This window comes from Lepus europaeus, chromosome 9, assembly GCF_033115175.1.
Source record: "Lepus europaeus isolate LE1 chromosome 9, mLepTim1.pri, whole genome shotgun sequence".
NCBI classification, from domain to species: domain Eukaryota; kingdom Metazoa; phylum Chordata; class Mammalia; order Lagomorpha; family Leporidae; genus Lepus; species Lepus europaeus.
In genome coordinates, this window is record NC_084835.1 from 16403623 (window position 1) to 16425368 (window position 21746).

General features: G+C 46.9%; 1 protein-coding gene across 1 annotated transcript in view; it reads left to right on the top strand.

Moving 5' to 3' along the window:
* ANO10 (anoctamin 10) overlaps positions 1-21746 on the top strand; it is a 198596-nt gene that overhangs the window by 14363 nt on the left and 162487 nt on the right. The window contains exons 2-7 of the mRNA XM_062200614.1: positions 114-266; positions 6396-6593; positions 8305-8439; positions 16594-16713; positions 17964-18533; positions 20579-20634. Of these exons, the coding sequence (XP_062056598.1) occupies positions 128-266; positions 6396-6593; positions 8305-8439; positions 16594-16713; positions 17964-18533; positions 20579-20634 (1218 nt within the window). The 5' untranslated portion in view covers positions 114-127. The remainder of the gene's footprint in view (positions 1-113; positions 267-6395; positions 6594-8304; positions 8440-16593; positions 16714-17963; positions 18534-20578; positions 20635-21746) is intronic.

A 21746-nucleotide genomic window follows, 5' to 3' on the forward strand; every position in this document is an offset into this window, starting at 1 on the left:
ACTATGCCATGGTCTGGGAAGCCAGCGTGAGGTGTGATCAGGAGAAAATGTCAACTGTCTGTAGTGTATTTCTCTTTGCTATCGTAACCATGCTTTTTGTTCTGATTTTTTAGCAAGTTTGTCCACGATGAAAGTGACCTTATCAGCCCTGGATACCTCGGAGAGTTCTTTTACACCTTTGGTAGTCATAGAACTTGCTCAGGATGTCAAAGAAGAAACCAAAGAATGGCTGAAGAACAGAATTATTTCCAAAAAGAAGGATGGAGGTGAGTGAAATCGGTGGTACCCAGTGGGTGACCGTGTGTCGCTGTCCCTCAGTGTGTGGGTACCCAGATGCTCATGGTCTGTGTCTGAGACGGCTTCCTATCTGTGAGTTACTCTGAGCATTCTCCCATATACTCTCAGTCATCTTACGTAGATTACTGGATACGCTATGAAAGCTGTGCAAATGGTTGTCCCGCGTGTCGTGTTGTATGGACGCAGAGCGCCAACTATTTCAAGCATGATTCACAATTTTTACTATGTATCTATATATTTTTAGTAATGTTCATTGCTCTGCCCTTTATTATCTCCCTCGGCCTTGGAACTAGATCTTAACTCAACATTAGATTGTAAACCTACATCAGACTTGAGTGGCAGCGTGAGTGGTTTTCTTCACAGCTTTCAACGCACGGCCCAGCACAGTGCTGGGTGCACAGTACGGGCCTAATAAATACCTGTCACATGAACGAGCAGGTGTCTATTGATCGCTCTTCATGTGTCAAGTTTATGGTCCAAGGAAGAGGTAGATGCCGGTGGCCTCTGCCTACAAGGATGTTGTGGTCGGGATGGAGACCCTGATGCCAGGTCAGAGGAGTTTAGGCTAGAAGCAAGTGTTAGTGAGAGAGCTGTCACAAAGCAATACCCAGTGCACACAAGGGAATCGCTTACATACTTAGTGTAATAGCGAGTGGAAGGGCAGGGTGACACGTTGGCAGGGATTTTTGGAGTGGCAAGGGTCGATGCCAAAGCTCAGCCCTCTATTGAAGGGGCTAAATCTTTTTTTTTTTTTTAATCTATATTCTTTCTGTTGATCTTTTTTTTTTTTTAAGATTTTATTATTTATTGATTTGACAAGTAGAGTTAGAGAGGGAGAGACTGAGAGAAAGATCTTCCATCCGCTGGTTCACTCCCCAAATGGCCTCAGCGGCAGGAGCTGTGCCAATCCGAAGCCAGGAGCTTCTTCCTGGTCTCCCATGCGGGTTCAGAGGCCCAAGGACTTGGGCCATCCTCCACTGCCCTCCCGGGCCACAGCAGAGAGCTGGATTGGAAGAGGAGCAGCCGTGACTAGAACCAGCGCCCATATGGGATGCTGGCGCCGCAGGTAGAGGATTAACCTGTGCCATGGCGCCGGCCTCAGAGGGGCTAGGTCTTACAAAAAAAAAAAGGTGGTTGTAGATGGTAGTGCTTTCTTTTTTTTGACAGGCAGATTTAGACAGAGAGAGAGAAAGGTCTTCCTTTTCTGTTGGTTCACCCCCCAAATGGCCACTACGGCTGGCGTGCTGCAGCTGGTGTGCTGTGCCGATCCGAAGCCAGGAGCCAGGTGCCTCCTCTTAGTCTCCCATGCGGGTGCAGGACCCAAGCACTTGGGCCATCCTTCACTACCTTACCGGGCCACAGCAGAGAGCTGGACTGGAAGAGGAGCAACCGGGACAGAATCCAGCTCCCCAGCCGGACTAGAACCCGGGATGCCGGCGCCACAGGCAGAGGATTAGCCAAGTGAGCCATGGTGCTGGTTGGTAGTGCTTTCTTAAAAATAAAATTTTGAATCAAAGTGGAATTTTTATTTTTTTTCAATCAATGGAACCAAAAGGAAACTTAAAAATAGGATATTTTGCTTGCTGAAATTTGAGGCATTTTACTGGACTGGGTCTCTTCTCTAGAATGTTTACTTTTTGAGATGTGTAGTATTTTAGCACAAGAGACTCCATTATATTCCTAGCCTTCTTTTTTGCATTTGTAGACATAGGAGAATGAAAAGGTTGTGGGGAAGGAGCATCTTTCTCCATGGCTCGGATGAGCAGAAAACAACTTTGCAAAAAGGTGTTCTCGGTTTTCCAGGTAAAGGTGGTAGATTTAGTACTTGTGTTTACTTGTGTTTTCTTCCAGACTGTTATTCAAATGATAATAAAAATAACTTAAAGAAATGGCTAAAAGACGTAAGTCCACACTGGCAAAGAAGAAAAATTATAATAGCAACAAATATTGATAGGCAAGAAAGCAGGTGGGTGAATAGTAATTAACTTCTCAGATTTCAGAAAGTCCTAACTTTGGATGACAAGGGCAAAATTTAAGATCTAATCTGGTTTACACTGCAGAATAATCCAGAAAACTGGGGAACCAGGGACATGGAGGTGGGGGGTGGGGGGAGTTTGGAGATGGAGATAAAAATAATCCCAAGAAGAAGAGAGGGTGGACTAAGGTCTGTTTAAGAAATCATTAGATCTTTGGATTCTTTCATACTCTGCTAGCCCCGAGGGAGATTCGCAGGGCAGGTGTGCGTTTTGGCCTGGGGGCTCTTTGCACAGTTGGGGCCAGAGAGTGTGTACTGAAAACAAGGTATGAACTGAATTCCATTCCGTTTTCCTCCAGCCCACCAATCCCATACCTAAATCAGTTTCCAAAATATTAGTAGGCAGATTCAAATCACGTAGGAAGCATATGGAACAGTCTTTCTCTGGAGAATATGACCAGCTTAAAACAAAATACCCAAAGCTGCAGACATCAGAAGGTTGCCAATGGAAAATTACTTGATCAGACTTTATCTGGCATTAAAGGTGTCATTAATAATTTCCATCTAAGCCCTGGAACTTCCCTTTTAGAACATCGTTCTTAGACATGAGCATACAACCAAAGGCCACGAGCTGTCGGAGAAAAATCCCTAACATGAAACAGAAAGCTAAGACTAAAGCAACAGATGAAGCAAAAGAAGAAAACCAGAGTGTAAGTCTTGGTTTTCTGAGTTACAGAAAGCTATCACATCTATAAATCAAGGATAGGATATTATTGGGGGCAGGTGCTTGATGCCCACATCCCACAGGAGAATGCCTGGGTTTGAGTCCTGGCTCTGGTGTCCTTTCCAGCTTCCTGTTAATGTGCACCCTTGGAGGTCAAGTGCTTGGGTCCCTGCCACCCATGTGGGGGACCTGAATGGAGTTCCTGGCTCCTGGCTTTGGCCTGGCCCAGCTGTGCCTGTTGCAGGCATTTGGGGAGTGAACTAGTGGATTGAAGATCTCTCCCTCTCTTTCTCTTTTTCAAATAAGTAATAATAAGTACTGTTTACAAAACCCTCCAAGACAGAAGAAAGAAGACCAGAAAGGTCAAGAATTGAGAAATAGGAGAAGGAAAAACAGAGGACTGGTCCGGAAGGTACACAGCTGGATAAAGGAGGTGTGGAGGGGAACAGAGCACTGCAGGAACACCCGAGAATGGTGCCTGGTGTTTGCAGATTGAGCAGGATCTAGCTCAGTGGATGCATTTGGCTCCTTGTTGACAGAACCCTGGGGACAGAAGAGCTTGAATCAACTAACAGGATAAAGAAAAGAGGTCGGCTGGCGCCGTGGCTCAATCCTCCACCTGTGGTGCCGGCACACTGGGTTCTAGTCTCGGTTGGGGTGTTGGATTCTGTTCTGGCCACTCCTTTTTCTGTCCAGCTCTCTGCTGTGGCCCGGGAGTGCAGTGGAGGATGGCCCAAGTCCTTGGTTACTGCACCCACATGGGAGACCAGGAGAAGCACATGTCTCCTGCCTTTGGATCAGCGTGGTACGCCAGCCGCAGCATGCCGGCCACAGTGGCCACTGAGGGGTGAACCAACGGAGGAGGAAGACCTTTCTGTCTCTCTCTCTCACTGTCCACTCTGCCTGTCAGAAAAAAAAAAAAAAAAAAAAAAAAGAAAAGAGGTCAGTTATAAAGGAACAAACTTTCCTAACAGAAACACTGGAAGCCGGAAAGCAATGGCATAGCTTTGTTTCTGGAGCAAAGACTTCAGATCTGGAGTTCTCTACCCACCCAGCTGTCAACAGGTATGAGGGCAGAGTGAAGGAGTTCTCCAAGGAGGTGATGCTGGTGGGGGCACCTTTCATGTCTGTGTGGCGGGCCATAGACAGCTGGCCAAGAGCTCAGGGAGTTGCTACAAGTGATAAAGCAAGGCAGTTAGCAACTTCTGGGAAAATGGAAAATGAAGCAAAAAATTCATAGCTTAGCCAGAAGCAGTATTTGCAGTCATAATGCAAGTTCTGATCCTTGTTGACACTGAAAGGCTGATTTAACTTGCTGTAAGAATGGGGTGATAGGAATGGCGATTGGAAACAGTGAAGGGGGCCATGTAAGTCCTCTTCTCCCAAGGCTTATGGCTTAAGAATGAAAAAATACTCATGGCTCTGTCAGCGTGTTACCTGGGGACGTGAAATACCATAGGAATCACATGAACAAATTGGGAAGTCATAGCCCTTTATGAAGGTACATTCAGGTGAGTGAGAAGATACTGAAAGTGTTGTGTTTTTTGTTTGTTTTAAAGATTTATTTATTTGAAAGGCAGAGATAGAGAGGCAGAGACAGAAAAGAGAAAGGTCTTCAATCTACTGGTTCACTCCCCAGATGGCCTCAATGGCCAAAGCTATGCCAATCTGAAGCCGGGAGCTTCTTCCAGGTCTCCCACGTGGGTGCAGAGGCCCAAGCATTTGGGCCATCTTGTACCGCATTTCCAGGCACATTAGCAGGGAGCTGAATCAGAAATGGGACAGCCTGGACTGGAACCAGTGCCCAGATAGAATGCTGGCATCTTTATTCTCACATTCACTGTCAGTTTGAGTCTAACAAGCAAGAGATGCCAAGATAGAATTTGATGCCCAGGAGGTACACAGGGGAACCTTTGTCGTGAGATCATGGTGAGTTAGGCACAGAGAGCCTTCCGGCTTGCTTAGAAAGTCAGTTGGGATCACAGTTGTCCTGTGAAGGAAACCCGTGTTGCATGGCAATGGCCTTGTTCCGGGGCAACCTCCATCCATGCTCAGCCAATGCTGGAAGCTTGGCCTGGGTTTGAGGGTTGGTACCCAGCGGCATGGCAGGAGGCGCCTGCAGCCAACCTTGTTCCTCAGAGATTTTGAAAGGAGAGCTGAGCGGAGCAGGGCACCTTCTTGGTCACTCACTCACCATTCTATTTATTGATCGAATTTTTCATCTCCACAGTAGGAAGAATGGAAAATAGCATGTTGGTGTAGTTTTTGCATTTATCGTTTTAAAAATCTTTATTTTCTGTAAATTGAATATACTTGTTATTAAAACCTTTAGTATCTCAAATGTGAATTGCGCTGCCAAAGGTATCATAATACATTAAGCTTAATATATTGATCCATTAGGTAAGTGAAATATTAACTCTGTTCATTATGCTGTTACCATCTATCTTACTCCATTTTCTGTTCTTTTACAAAATACCCGAGTTGTGTACTTTATAAAGGAAAGAGATTTATGTAGCTCACAGTTGTGGAGATCCATGAGCATGGTTCCAGCATCTGTCTAGCTGTGGTGAGGGCCTTGTGGCTACTTTTTTTTTTTTTTTTTTTTTTTTTTTCAGATTTATTTATTTATTTGAGAGGTAGAGTTACAGGCAGAGGGAGAGACAGAGAGGGCTTACATCCGCTGACTCACTCCCCAAAAGGCCGCAGTGGCTAGAGCTGGGCCTATCGGAAACCAGGAGCCAGGAGCTTCTTCCTGGTCTCCCATGCAGGTGTAGCAGGAAGAAGCTCCTGGCTTCAGATTGGCACAGCTCCAGCTATTGCTGCCAACTGGGGAGTGAACCATCAGATAGAGGACCTTTCTCTCTCCCTCTCTCTGTGTGTGTGTGTGTGTAACTCTGACTTTCAAATAAATTAAATCTTAAAGAAAAACTAATTTAATGTGGAAGATTATGGGATAAGTCACTGGAAAGTTACATTGCACTTTCCTCTTTGGTAGTTCACATTCACAGCATTTGTTGCAGTCCATGTAATGATATTACACGTGTGGCTTTTCTTGCAGAAATATTTTAATTAATTTGGTTAAGTTTCGTTCTGTTATGTTTATGTTAGCAAACTGAATCCTTTTGCCGTTTGATGCCCAGAGCTAATAAATGTTAGATTTGTGCATCCATTTCTCATTTGAGCAAATGGCAAGCCTGTTACTGCTGCATTTTCCAGTTTTTGCATTTATTTAAAAACCTCCACCTCCAATGTATACTTCCTTTTTGCTTGGAAGAGAAATATAAGTTATTAATAGAACTTCTTTTCCTTCTACCAATCCAGAACCTTGGATCTGTTTGGAAGGTACTCATTGTTGAAACTTTGGCCTCTAAGCTGGTGCTCCTCTTTGTGTTTTTGTAGGTGCTCAGCTGCTGTTTAGGCCCTTGTTAAATAAGTATGAAAAAGAAACACTGGAAAATCAGAACTTGTATCTCGTGGGTGCCTCCAGGATTAGGCTGTTGCTGGGGGCAGAAGCCGTGGGGCTGGTGAAAGAGTGTAATGATGACGCCATGCGAGCCTTCACGTACGGAACGCGGCAGAACTTCAAAGGTTTCCACGGTAAGGCCTGTGGGTCTCTGTTTCAATCGGATTTCCTGTTGATACAGAAGGTCTGTGTGAAATACTTCAGGGCCAGCACACTGTTTGAGCAAAGGACCCAATAGTAAACGGGCTCTGGGGACCATGTGGTCTCGGTTGCAGTGGCTCAGCGCTGTCAGAAAGGAGCAGTCTTAGTGCGTTGGTTAGCAGGTGAGGTTGTGTTTCCGTGGTGCAGCTCGGGCCCGTGGGCCAGCAGGATGGTCGCGTGTCACAGTCTGCATCCCGCTAGGAAGCTCGCAGTCAATGATGAGCCAGAAGTGGCCGTGATGGGCAGTAAGAGACAGCCCATCTGGGAACAGCCCTGACGGCCAGCACCTTTTGTGCAAAGGGAATTGTGCTGGGAAAAGGAAGGATTGAAGTCGTTAGGAAGTGTGTCAGGGGACTGCCAATCAGGGATGGCAGAAGATTCACAGCCTTCGTTGCTGGATTTGGGTGAAAAGGGCAAAGTGTTGGTGTTGGTGACTTGGTGGGGTCCACTTGAAGGTTGTCACAGGAGCCAGTGTGTCTGTTTTGGCCTTGTGCAAAGGCAGGAAGGAGAGGCCAACATCTTAAGTCATTATTATTGTTGTTATTATTATGTGCCCTAGGCGTCAGGCAGCTCTGGCCACCACACAGGTCAAGCTAGGATGACAACATCATACATTATGATGGGAAGAACATGTTAGTAATAAGTTTCGTATGCCACACACACACACACAAAATCCCAAACAAGCAAAACAGCACATGGCAGGCCACATTTGGCCCACGGGTCCTACTTGCCACTGCTGGAGTAGAAGAACATGAATTAGGGCCAGCACCATGGCTTAACAGGCTAATCCTCCACCTTGCGGCGCTGGCACACCGGGTTCTAGTCCCGGTTGGGGCGCCGGATTCTATCCCGGTTGCCCCTCTTCCAGGCCAGCTCTCTGCTATGGCCCGGGAAGGCAGTGGAGGATGGCCCAAGTCCTTGGGCCCTGCACCCGCATGGGAGACCAGGAGAAGCACCTGGCTCCTGGCTTCGGATCAGTGAGATGCGCCAGCCGCAGCGGCCATTGGAGGGTGAACCAACGGCAAAAAGGAAGACCTTTCTATCTGTCTCTCTCTCTCTCACTATCCACTCTGCCTGTCAAAAAAAGAAAAAAAAAAAAAGAACATGAATTAGAAGGATGCATGTGGCTTAGATGAATTATTGCAGTCTGATTCTAACCATGATGAGTACTCATTGGTTTATAGTAAGAAACACGCGAGTGTGGTCCTCTAGAAACCTCAGTTCCTGAACTCTGCTCTGCTGAATGTGGCCGCAGTTAATTCTGTTCAGGCTCCAGAGCGAGTTCCAGAAGAGAAGCTTTTCTTTTTCTAGCAAGAACCCAGGAAGGCAGGGCCGCTGTGGTATCATACTGCCATGTCATTGGTGGTACCTGAGGTCAAGCAGGAGTATGTTGGTTGAATGTGTGTACCGTGCTATGTCCTAACTGTTAAGAAGACTGAAGATTTGTATTACGTGATGGCCTAATGTTTTTTTAATCCTTATAAAATATGTAAAGAGTTTTATGTTGTATTTAATTTACCAGTTTTATGATTATTTGTGTTTATTGATTATATCATGTCCATAATCTTCAGTGATGAGAATATTTCTTAATTTCACTATAATTATTACTGAGAAAAATAACTGGAAGTTTTTGTCTTATTTTAGAAAACAATGATGATTTCCTCACAATGGCAGAATGTCAGTTCATTATCAAGCACGAACTTGAAAATCTGAGAGCTAAAGATGAAACAATGATCCCTGGTTACCCCCAGGCAAAGTTGTACCCAGGAAAATCACTGTGTAAGTCATTCTGTCAACCGGTTTTATTAAGACGCACGTTCATGCAACTATTGTTTTCTTAACAGACATAAATAGCAAATTATGGAGACTTGTAGAAAGCTTACACACTTTGGCAGTAGCTTATTTTTTTATGACAGGAGCGTGTCTTTTGCTCTCTCAGCCTCCTTATGTTGTACCTGTAAATCAGTGCATTTGCTCTGTGTGGTTCTCTGCCTCTTAATTATCAAGGCCTCACATCATTCAGTGAGCTTAAAGCTCAGTGTGAACATGTACGAAGTTCCAATAAGAGCAGTTACGTTGTGCCTGAGCATTGCGCTGTAATGAAACCTCGATGGTGGAGGGGCGTGACACTTGCCTGGACCCTCTGTCCGTTCTTTGTGATCTCACTGAGCTTGAACACATGCAAACATGAAAAAGCTCCGGATTTACAAAGTGACAAAGTACCTGAATGCAAATGAGCTATTTGCATTTTTCTGATTTCCTGTAATTCCATTTTAATGAGAAGGCTAGTTTGCAGAATGAAAGAGTGTGCGTGTGTACTCTTTGATTCCAAGTTTACATCAAACCCGGCTAAGTAACAAGGCCTTGGAGCCGCTGAATAGGATTCTGTGTCCTCAATCAGGTTTGCTCTAATGTCAGTGGAATGCACTCCTCTGACCGTCCCCCAGGGCAGCTCTCCAAGAACCAGTGCACATTCGCACCCCCCCAACCCCACGCCAATCAGCAATCCTACTTTGGAGTTTGCTCAAAGCAAGATCCAATCAACAATCACGCATCTTGTTTGCTTATTATCCCTAAATCTCTTAATATAAAACCATTTCTCTTTAGCATTCCCCTCCCCCCGACACGACACGACCTTGCCTGAAGAGACCAGGCCATCTGCCCCATAGGCTGCTTCAGAGCCTGGGTTTGCAGAGTGCTACCTGCTTGTCCCTCTGTTCCCTGCGTTTCCCATCTCCAGGATGTTTCGGCCAAGCCACATCACAGCTGATGCTGTGTCTTCTCTGGCTGTCGGAGGTCCTCAGCCCTGAGGGGTAGCAGGAGGACTTCTGAGGTGCTCTTTTCTTTGTCTTGAAAGTCTTCTAACTTCCTGTCCTGTGGTGAGTATTGGGACTTCCTCTGATGGAATTTTTCCAAATTTGAATCTTCCCTTTTCTGCCTTTGTGTGGTTTGGAATATTTTCTTAAGATACATACTTTTTTTTTTAAAGATTTTATTTTTTAGATAAGTTGTTTATTTTCACTTTTTAGTAGGAGCCCCTTTCTTTTTTTCTAAAGTAACCTGCAGCACTGATTCTCGCCCATTCTGAACTATACTCAGGATGCTGGCGAGAGCAAGGCCATAGTCTGTTCCTTAGGCATTGAAAGTCCTCTTTCCAGTTGATAGGACCTTTGGCAGGAGGATGCTTCCCCCATGCATCTTTCACATTTGTTTTCTATTTTTGTCAACTGAAAAACTAATAGATGTCTATGGTAAAAATTCAGACAGTACAAAAATTGCGATAATACTAAGTCTTATCCCATGCCCCCAAATCCCCCTTACTGTTCTTTTTATTTATTTATTTTTTAAAGATTTAATTATTTATTTGAAAGTCAGAGTTACACACAGAAGGAGAGGCAGAGAGAGATAGAGAGAGGCCTTCTGTACACTGGTTCACTCCCCAATTGGCCACAACGGCTGGAGCTATGCCAATTTGAGGCCAGAAGCCAGGAGCTTCTTCCAGGTCTCCCATGTGGGTGCAGGGGCCCAAGGACTTGGGCCATCTTCTACTGCCTTCCCAGCCCATAGCAGAAAGCTGGATCAGAAGTGGAGCAGCCGAGACTCGAACCGGTGCCCATATGAAATGCCGGTACTGTAGGCAGAGGCTTTACCCACACAGCGGCAGCCCCTACCGTTCTTTTTATACCCTGGGAGAAATACTGTCCAAGAGAACACGTGTCCAAACAGATAGTCATATACAGAACATAGCATTTTGGACCTTGCTTTTTAACTTAATGGGTATGTTTTGGTCATCGTTTTAGATGACCATGTTAGATCTAACCCTTTTTATCTTGGTTATATGGGTGTCATCCTACTGATGAACATTTACTTTTTTTCCTCTTTTAGAATTTTTAAAAGATGACAAAGTAGGGGAGCTCTGAGAAGTCCGAGTGGCTTAACGGACATTTCATTAGCTGTAGGTATTTCCAGATTCTCCCCCGTAGGACTCCTTCAGTTTATCAAGGGAAGCCTTGCTGTGTTTGAGCACTGAGTCTGATGTTGGCTTTTATCATATTTAGGAAGTGTCTGTTTCCTCTACTTTATGAAGGATATTTTTGTGTGCCTATAAATTTTATCAAATTTATCGGCCGGCGCCGTGGCTCAACAGGCTAATCCTCCGCCTTGCGGCACCGGCACACCAGGTTCTAGTCCCAGTTGGGGCGCCGGACTCTATCCTGGTTGCCCCTCTTCCAGGCCAGCTCTCTGCTGTGGCCCGCGAAGGCAGTGGAGGATGGCCCAAGTGCTTGGGCCCTGCACCCGCATGGGAGACCAGGAGAAGCACCTGGCTCCTGGCTTCGGATCGGCGGGATGCGCTGGCTGCAGTGGCCATTGGAGGGTGAACCAACGGCAAAAAGGAAGACCTTTCTCTCTGTCTCTCTCTCTCTCACTATCCACTCTGCCTGTCAAAAAAAAAAAAAAACAAAAAACAAACAAAAAATTTTATAAAATGCTTTTCTAGTAGCATCCATGAAGATTATGTTTTGATATTACCAGTATAGAAAGCAATGTTAATTTGAGGGTACTTCAAAAAGTTCATGGAAAAATGAAACTGAAAGGTATGTTTATTTTTGGTGCAAACATTGTGAACTCCTGCATAGTTTTTTTATAGTGCAGTTTTCCATGAGCATTCTACTTTAATCTTAGAATTTTACTTTCCAGCTGAATTGCATTTATACTCTTGTTTTTTTGCATCAATATTGATGTGATGTGAATATTTAGATTTGCAGTATTTCTGACTGTTTATTTCTGTTACTTGTATGTTATTGCATTTAGTTCTTGTATCCTTTCTATTGTTTTCTTGATCTTTAATAGCCCTAGCAGTTTACCAAACCTGTGAGTATTTCATTATGTTTCTGCCAATTTGCTCTTTGTCTTGTGCTATGTTTTTATGCATTTTCTTAAAGATTTACTTATTTACTTGAAAGGCAAAGTTAAACAGAGAGAGAGAGAGAGAGAAATCTTCGATCTGCTAGTTCACTCCCCAAATGACTGCAATGGCCGGGGTTGTGCCAGGCCAAAGCCAGGAGCTTCTGCAGGGGCTGAATCACTTGGGCCATCATCTGCTGCTTTCCCAGGTGCGTTAGCAGGGAGCTGGATTAGCAGTGGAGCAGCCCGGCTCAAACCAAAGCCCATAGGCAATGCCTGTGCTGCAAGCAGTAGCTTAGCCTGCTCTGCCACAGTGCTGGCCCTTGTTTTTTGCATTTTACAGCTATGTTATTGACTGCATAAAGATTTTGGGTTGATTTTAATTATAGATTGTATCTTTGTATCGTTAGGAAGTATGCTTCATTTTGTTTAGAGAGCAAAGAAGGGAGGGGTGCAGTGAGGGATAGTGCTTGTTGACAGAAACCTTGTCCTACCCCAACAAAGCTGCCTCTGTTACGGCCTCAGGACAGGAGCCTGGCTACCTGTGCACCCGAGAGAAAAATCCATTAACGTCTTTGCTTCTGCGTTTTCATGTGGCTGAAAATTTCTCTCTGAAGCATTGGTGTCACTTGGAAAACGGCTTCATGGTCTCCCCTGATGCAGGTGCACACTCACTCTTTCTGTGCCCTCGCCACACCCAAGAGGCTGTACCTGGGCAGAAGCTGGCAGGTGGAAGCCATGGCCTTCACCTGATCTGGTCAGTGCAGGGAAACAGGAAGAAATGGGGTGGTGACTTTAGCAACCAGGACAGTACCCCAGTCTGACATACGTTTTATTTGATGTAGTACTTCACTGTCTGAAAACATGCTTTCTTGCTAACAGATTTAAAAATTTTGGAGGGGCCGGTGCTGTGGCATAGTAGCTAAGCCTCCGCCTGCAGTGCTGACATCCCATATGGGTGCTGGTTCAAGTCCTGGCTGCTCGACTTCCAATCCAGCTCTCTGCTATGGCCTGGGAAAACAGTGGAAGATGGCCCAAATGCTTGGGCCCCTGCACCCGCATGGGAGACTGGAAGAAGCTCCTGGCTTCAGATTGGCTGAGCTCTGGCCATTGGGGCCATTTGAGGAATGAACCAGTGGATAGAAGACCTCTCAGTGTGTCTCTCCCTCTCTCTTTTTCTAACTCTGGGAATGGCACCAAGCAACTGCTTAAACATAGTGTGGAAATTTTAGTTACAAATGATGGCAGAAAGATTCCTCCAGCCTGTTCTTGTTCATGACACTGAATTTTAAGCAAAGCAAGCAAGACACTTAAGAAGAAACCTCTGTCCCTGGGGAAAGTAAGAAAACATAAAGTAAATGCCCAAGTCACAAACTGAAAGCAGGCCTTGAAAATCGGCCCAGGCTACTCAGGCCTGCTTGCCCTGCAAATCCGGGGCAGGGGGCAGATGCTCCTGAACAGTGAGGAGTGGGAATCTACTGTCCTGCCCCAAACAGGGTGTGTGTGGGCCCCTGGGTCTCTTCTGCCCCCTGCCTGGCACCACAGCCACCAAGGCCAGAGGCCGCAAGGGCGGGGCTGCTGTGTGGGGAGCTGGAGCTGACCGGAACCAGCTGTGGCTCTGTGTGTCCTGGTTGGTTGTCCAAAGGCAGGTGTGGATGGCCACCCCAACATAAACTTCTGCAAGATCAGTGCTCCCCTGAAGCTCTGTGTGGTGCGTGGGGCCACTCGGTACAAGCTCATTGCTAAGCAAGACTGACCTACCTTCCTTCCTTCCTTCCTTCCTTCCTTCCTTCCTTCCTTCCTTCCTTCCGATTTATTTATTTATTTGAAAGGCAGTTAGAGACAGAGATCTGCCATCCACTGGTATACTCCCCAAATGACCGCAATAGCTAGGGCTGGGTCGATCTGAAGTTAATAGCCAGGAGCTTCTTCCAGGTCTCCCTGGTGGATGCAGGGGCTGAAGCACTTGGGCCATCTTCTGCTGCTTTCCCAGGCCATTAGCAAGGAGCTGGATTGGAAGTGGAGTATCCAGGATTTGAACTGGAAGCTAGGCAGGATCTGAGCTGTGTGCCACCACTTTTCCTGCCAAAGGCCTCCAGAAACTTTCTCATCAACCCACACCCTTCCTTCCACAGAGAAAGGGTAGGAGGTTCATTAAAAAATAGAAAGAAGAGAGGAAAAGGGAAAGAATAGAGGTTTATTAAAAAATAAGTGATGCTTGGGGGCCAGTGCTGTGGTGCAGCAGGTTCAAGCCCCAGCCTGCAGCACCGGCATCCCATATGGGCACCAGTTCTAGTCCTGGCTGCTCCTCTTCTTATCCAGCTCTCTGCTATGGCCTGGGAAAGCAGTAGAGGATGTCCCAAGTCCTTGGGCCCCTGCACCCACATGGGAGACCTGGAAGAAGCTCCTGGCTCCTGGCTTCGAATCAGCTCAGTTCTGGCCACTGTGGCCATCTGGGGAGTGAACAAGCAGATGGAAGACCTCTCTCTCTCTATCTCTGGCTCTGCTTCTTTCTGTAACTCCTCTGTCTTTCAAAATAAATAATTCTTTAAAAAAAAAAAAAGTGACGCTCTTAAAGAAACTGGCGTAGAGCTCTGCAAACCTGCTACAAAGAGAGCCAGAAATAGTAAAAGGAGGAAAAAGAGAAAGAAAGGACAGAAACAGTAGGCAGACCGGAAACAGAGCCCCGAGTGTCAGCATCGAGCCCCGTGCACTCCCGTAGCACTCGCCTGTGACTGCTCGGTGGCCGTAAGGGTGCTGACCCCGTACTTGACGAGACATGTTTCAAGTACTCCTGCAGGAAGGAACCCGGTGTACGTTGCTTCTTTCTTTAAATAGGCCCCCACAGCATCCTGCTCTCCTTCCGAGTAATTACAGTCTTAGCTGACGGGAGAAGCTTGAAGGATTTAAAAAAAAAAAAAAAAGTCCTCTATTTTTAGAAAGAAGCTGAAACCAGAACTCTGCTTTTGGCATGGACGGTGAGAGCAGCCAGTCATTTAGGGCCTGCAAGCTTTGTGTTCGCTCCGAGTCCTTGGTTCATGGGCTTATTTTTAGGCTTTGCTTGAAAACAGAATCATGGAGCAGAGTCATCTTTGTCGAAAGAACTCAGCAGAAGTAAAATAATAATTGGGATGCCGTCCGTTGGTTCAAACTTCAAACCGTGGTGCAGTCAGTGAGAAGGATGGACTTAGGAGGAGGGAAGAGCGAGCCTTTCTGAGCGGCCCCCAGTGAGGCGTGAGAATCTGGGCGGCGATGGGGAATGCACTTGAACTCCAGTTAGCTGCAGAACAGGCCACGGAAACCCTGGGCAAGAAAAACACGAATAGCGGGTTGGGTAGCACTGAGGCTGATGTAACCCCAACCGTAGGTCTTTTTGACCCTGACTCCTGATGCTTGGAGCGCAAAGCTTTAACAGGTTTAAGAAGGAAGGTTTCCCCTCAGTGCTCTCCTCCAAACACTGCCTTCCTCACCATCACTTACGTAACGAGGCTTGATCCTAAGGGCCAGACGCTAAGAATTAAGTTTCAGACCCAGACTGTTGGCGGTAGGTCGTGTCAGATATCTCCTCCCCTTCTTGTGTATTCATTTCTGAGAGGTTAGGTTTGCATTTTGGTTGTTCTGAAGATTGGGTCGTGGGGCCCCGACCAGAGGGCGCCTGTTTCTCTGTGCTAAGTGCAGCCTTCCTGCACTGGAAACTGACGCGGTGTTTCCCCTCCGTGCCTGGTGTTTATCTGCCAGTGCTCATGGAGGGGTCTCAGGTGTGATTTTCCTATCACTGGCTTAGGTGACAGGGAGCTGGGAGGTAAGGGTTGGGCTGACAGACCTCAAGAAGCTCAGAGCTTACCAATGGATGACAGTAGCAAAGTTAAAACACACACAAAGGCAAAGCATCCATTCTTGATGCGCACTCCGTCTTACAAGGAGCCCGGTTTTGGTAGGAGGCTGAGGAACTACTGGAAAATACTGGGTCAAGGCATCGCATTTGAGGGCTCCGTTCCGGTGAGCACATGGCCTTCTGATGACTTGGAGACGAGCGAGTCTCTGCAGTAAGCGCTGTGGGTAGGAGAATGTCCCGTTTTTACTTCATGGTGCCATGGGGTTTGCCCTCTGGTCTCTGGCAGCCATGTGCATGCACATTAAAATCCTAGTGAAGTTTTGGGAGGGGGAAGCCATTGTAACCCATAAGCTGTACTTTGGAAATTTATATTCATTAAATAAAAGTTTAATTAAAAAAAAAATCCTAGTCAAGTGACTGCTCAAAGTGGGAAATCGTGATTTGATTTTGATACTTTCTGCTTCTGTATCCTTGTTTTCAGATTGAACAAGTTGAACATAGTATCCAAAAGGATGGAAAAACCATAACCTTCAGGATGTTGGGAGGACAGATTGTTAAAAATGTTTCCAGGGACAATTTTGTAATCCGTGTCCAATTGTAATACACACACCCTTGGCCTTACCATTAGCAATTCCACTTCTAAGTCCATGAAGTAAGGGGGTAGAAGACAAGTGGCAAAAGGGGCTTGCACATTCGCATTATTCATCAGAGCAAAACAGGGAAACGTTTTCCAACAGAGGAGTAGTTAGACTGCGGCACTTCATACAAAGGAGTGTTAGGACTCTAACATGGATGTTGCAGGTTCTGTTTATTTAAGCGTTAAAAACATATTAGATGCTGTTACATGAGAAAAGTTGACAAACAGTGTGATGATTGCCATTTCACTTTTAAAGTACGTGTTTACTAACGCTCGCTTGGAAGTCTGGTTACAAATTAAGTTGCCATTGATGATGGAATGGGGGAGGGAGGCCTTATTCTAATTTGTACCCTCTGGCATGGTTTGAAATTTTACATCAGCTTACTTTGTTGGTCCAAGAAAATGGTGAATTTGTGTGAGTTCTGCAAAGCAAAAGCGTATCCACGCTTGGAGCAGTCAGTGCTGCCGGACCGGCGTGTCGGGAGCCTCTGTCCCTGGAGCGCCGGTGCTGAGGCTCCCCAGTTTTCACATGATTGGGGCCATTTTCTCTTCGCAGTGAGAAGACTGCTCACATCTGGCATCGTGGTGCAAGTGTTCCCGCTGCACGACAGCGAAGCCCTGAAGAAGCTCGAGGACGCCTGGTACACCCGCTTGGCTCTGAAGTATCAGCCCATAGGTGTGTGTCCGAGGCCACTAGGTTACCACGGAGTAAGCGCAAGGCTGCAGTGGGAAAGTACCACCCAGCAGGGGAGTGGTCTCACCAGCCCCCTGGGGGAAAACCGGGTGGTGGTGGGGTTAACAAGCTGGGCTGGATCCCCCCCTCACTTTTTTCTTTTTTTTTTTTTTTTAAACTTTCTAATAGTATCCAGATAGACTAAAGCTCAGGCTTGCCCCGAATTCCACCAGTAACACAGGTGGTTCACTGCGGCCTTCATGAACGCTGTGTCAGAGTGAGACGGGTTTTATGAGAATTGTTTGTATTTTGTATGTAAAAAAAAAATCGTGTTTCTATAGGGCTAATTATTTAGAGTGCACCGGGCTGTGCACCTGTTCAGGGCAGGTGAGGAGCAGGTGTCAGCATGTTCTGAGGTAGTTCACAAGTATCTTGGTGGATATGTCTGGATCTGTGCATTTTCTCTTAACACGGTTAATATAAGAATATTAAGTTATTTAGTTTGTATGAGCGTTATGTGGACTTCTGTCAACCTGGGTGTTCAGATCTTTGGTTTTGATTGTACTTTCTTAAGTTTAAGAATTAGATTCAAGCGAATTTCCTCAGGAGCATCGTGACTATTATTTTTCTTCAAATGACAGTTCTCTTTTGATAGTCTTTAAGGAAATCCTTTTCTTTTCAATTTCTGTTTCCGGAAAAAAACTATTACAATGTTAGAGCAATAAATGCAGTTTTTAAAAATATCCAACTTTGCAATTGCATTTTGAGTTTTTACTTGTACTCTCTGACAAGTTTGGTTTTCAGTAATTCCAGTGATAGAAGTCCTGTTAAGATACAGTTACAACAGCTTCTGCTTTGGCTTTGGCATTGACGTGCAGGGTTTGAATAGTGCCTCCGAGACCCATACGGTGACAGAAATTCTCAGCTGCTTCCCAGAGAATCAGGGAGGAAGTGAGCTGATGGTGGAGGCTGGGTGTGTGGTAGTCCTGGGCTGGCCTCTGGGGCATGCTGGGACAGGTGATGGCAGCAGGGGCACAGGGTGTGTGGTAGTCCTGGGCTGGCCCCTGGGGCGTGGTGGGACAGGTGATGGCAGCGGGGGCACAGGCACATCTTGAGTTTGCCCAAGATCCAAACGGGAAGGTCATCTGGTTCACTTAGGAGCCTCCCTTCACTTAAAAATGAAAAAGCTCACTTGAGACGATTCAGAAGCCTTGGGCAGTCTGTACTCAGTGTGTCCCTTCCTTCCACCGCAGACAGCATCCGTGGCTACTTTGGAGAAACAATCGCACTGTACTTTGGGTTTTTGGAATATTTCACTTTTGCCTTGATCCCCATGGCGGTCATCGGGTTGCCTTACTACCTGTTTGTGTGGGAAGACTATGACAAATACGTCATCTTCGCCTCCTTCAACCTGATCTGGTCCACCGTGATCCTGGAGGTGTGGAAGCGTGGCTGCGCCAACATGACCTACAGGTGGGGCACTCTGGTCATGAAGAGGCAGTTTGAGGAGCCCCGGCCGGGATTCCACGGGGTCCTGGGTGTCAACTCCGTCACGGGCAGGGAGGAGCCCCTCTACTCCAGCTACAAGAGACAGTTGCGCATTTACCTGGTCTCCCTGCCGTTCGTCTGCGTCTGTCTCTATTTCTCCCTGTACGTCATGATGATTTACTTCGACATGGAGACCTGGGCCTTGGCTCTGCACGACAGCAGCGAGTCGGAGTGGACCAGCATCTTGCTGTACGTGCCCAGCATCATCTATGCCATCGTAATCGAGATCATGAACCGCCTCTACCGCTACGCTGCCGAGTTCTTGACTTCCTGGGGTGAGTCCTGATGCTCTGTGCGCGTGTCTTGTTGGCCCGTGGGAAGTGTCGCTGAGAGCCCAGGCTTCACGTAGCTGCTACCTTGTGGGACAGACAGCTGTTGCTGCAGGCCCACTGTGGAGGCCTCGGAGGAGTGCCTGGGCTTGGTGAGCGCTGATGTCCCCGTTTCCAGGTCCCCTCAGTTCTCACTGCGTCCGAGTCAGGTGCCGTTCTGACTGCCTGTTCTCGGTGCCCTGCTAAGCATTTCAGCCATAACATCTCATGTCTCCTCCCCAGGGCACAGTGAAAATCAAGTTGTTTCACCATTTTCATGGGTAAAGGTACTGACAGTTAACAAGGTTCAGACAGCAAATTGTAGAACTGGGCTAAAGCAGACCTATCTAACAGCTCGGCTTTTTTTTTTTTTTTTTTTTTTTCCAGGCAGAGTTAGACAGTGAGAGAGAGAGAGACACAGAGAAAAGTCTTCCTTTTCCGTTGGTTCACGCACCAAATGGCCACCACGGCCGGCGCACCACGCTGATCCGAAGCCAGGAGCCAGGTGCTTCCTCATGGTCTCCCGTGTGGGTGCAGGGCCCAAGCACTTGGGCCATCCTCCACTGCCTTCCCAGGCCACAGCAGAGAGCTGGACTGGAAGAGGAGCCACCGGGACAGAATCCGGTGCCCCGACCAGGACTAGAACCCAGGATGCCGGCACTGCAGGCAGAGGATTAGCCTAGTGAGCTGCGGCACTGGCCAGCTCGGCTTTTAATACTCTAACATCGTGTTTCATGCTGAGCGTGACATAGGTGGAAATCATCTTCAGGGGACTCTGCCGAGGGAACTGCGGCTAACACCCTGGAACCCCTTGTCCAGCTGGTGTGGGGCCCTGAGGGCTGCCATTGAACTCAGGAAAAGCAGGTGTTTGTGGATGGATCTGTGGTTCAAAAAAAACTGTTTAAATTTTAAAATTATCTTGATATCTATTTGTTTGAAAGGGAGAGTGACAGAGAGAGAGGCTGAGAGGTTGCTTCCATCCCCTGACTCACTCCCCAGACGGCTGCAATGGTCTGGGCCAGCCCGAGCCAAAGGCAGGAGCCCAGAGCTCCGTCTGCGTCTCCCTCATTCATAGCGGGAGCCCGAGGACTTTGACTTTTCCAGGTGTATGAGCAGGGAGCTGGATCAGAGGTTGAGCAACCAGTACTTGAACGGACACTCCCTGATATGGGATGCCGGCATTACAGGTGGTATGTTAGCTCACTGCCCCACAATGCTGGCTCCTAAGCCATTCCTTCTTTAATTTGCATAATCTGATAAATATTCTGTGTCATTCCATAGGGAGAAGTTTAGGCCCTGACTTGTGGACCCTAACAATGTTCTAGATTATTTTGATTAGTAATACAACAGTTACCAATTATTAAGTAATTTTTATTGCAATACTGGGATAAAGTTTGATATTATTTCTGATCCTGGGCAAGGGATGGGGTCAGCCCCATTTTGTCGGTGAGGGTGCTGGGTCTCAGCAGGCTGCCTAGCGCACCAGGGTCAGGCAGTGGCTGAGTAGCTGAGCTGGCCTTCAGATCAGCGTGACACTGCCTCTCTGTGGAAGGGTTGCCTCCCTTCAGCGTCTTCCTGTCCTGCTGCCTTGGGATCTATACTGCGTCACCTTTTCTCTATGACAGTGGAAACAAAATTTGCCCATGTAAGTGACATGGACAGAGAACTGCTTTTACGTTTGAGATCACGCTCAATTTTCACCATTACCCCTTATCCTGGCTCTCACAGGGGTGACTGTCTATAGGACCCGGATCATTGGCCAACACTTCTCAAATTCCCTTGTAGCATTAATACTTTAACAATAATTTCAGACCACGGCCCTGTTGCAGTACTCGCTTGATGATGATCTCGGTGGTGACAAACACTGCTGACGGACAGGCCAGCACTCTGAGCAGCTGTGGCTCTGGCATTGTGCACGTCTGCTCTCAGCCCGGTTCCCACTTTAGTTCGTGGCAGTGCATCCCTGTTGTTTGCTTACCTGAGAGAAATGACGTCTTCTTTTACTGTTTTAGAGAATCACAGATTGGAGTCTGCCTACCAGAATCATCTGGTTCTGAAAGTCCTGGTGGTAAGTAGACTCTTTATGTACAAATCCATTTTGGTTGTAGCAGTGGCGCCTCCGGTTTAATATTTAGAGATATAAATAGAAAGAGTTGCTGCTAATCTTTTAAAAATATTTACTTGCTTTTTTTTTTAAGATTTTATTTATTTTATTTGAGAGAGTTACAGGGGGAGAGACAGAGAGAAAGGTCTTCCTTCTGCCAGTTCACTCCCCAGATGGCCGCAACGGCCAGAGCTGTGCTGTTCCAAAGCCAGGAGCCAGGTGCTTCTTCCTGGTGTCCCATGTGGGTGCAGGGGCACAAGCACTTGGGCCATCCTCCACTGCTTTCCCAGGCCACAGCAGAGAGCTGGATTGGAAGAGGAGCAGCCGGGACTAGAACCAGCGCCCATATGGGGTGCTGGTGCCGCAGGCGGAAGATTAACCTACTGTGCCTACTGCGCCATGGGGCCAGCCGCAAGATTTATTTACTTGAAAGAGTTGCAGAGAGAGGTCTTCCATCTGCTGGTTTATTCTCCAGATGGCTACAACTGAGTGGATCCGAAGCCAGGAGCTGAGAGCTCCTTCCAGATCGCCGATGTGGTGGGTGCAAGCACTTGGGCCATCTTCCGCAGCCTTCCCAGGTACACTGGCAAGGAGCTGGATGGGAAGTGGAGCATCTGGGACTTGAACCAGCACGCATATGGGATGCTGGCACTGCAGGAGAGGGCTTTAACCCACAGTACAAAAGCGCTGGCCCCGAGTTGCTGCTAATTTAAGATATTTGATAGGCATTTTTGTCAAATGGACAAGGATTAATTAATACATGCATATCTATAGTCATTTGTCTTATCTCAGAAGTACACTTGGTGTAAGACTTCAAGATACAGAAAGTAGAATCAGAGCCAATTTCCAATTTTTTTTTATTTTTGTAATTATTTTTAAATTATTTGTCTTAAAGGCAAAGAGTGAGAGAGAGAGAGAGACAAAGACAGATAGAGGTCTTCCATATACTGGTTCATTCCCCAAATAGCCTGCAACAGCTGGTACTAGGCCAGGCTGAAGCCACGGGCCCAGAACTCCATCGGGATCTCCTGTGTGGGCAGCAGGGACCCACATACTTGAGCCACCACCCGCTGCCC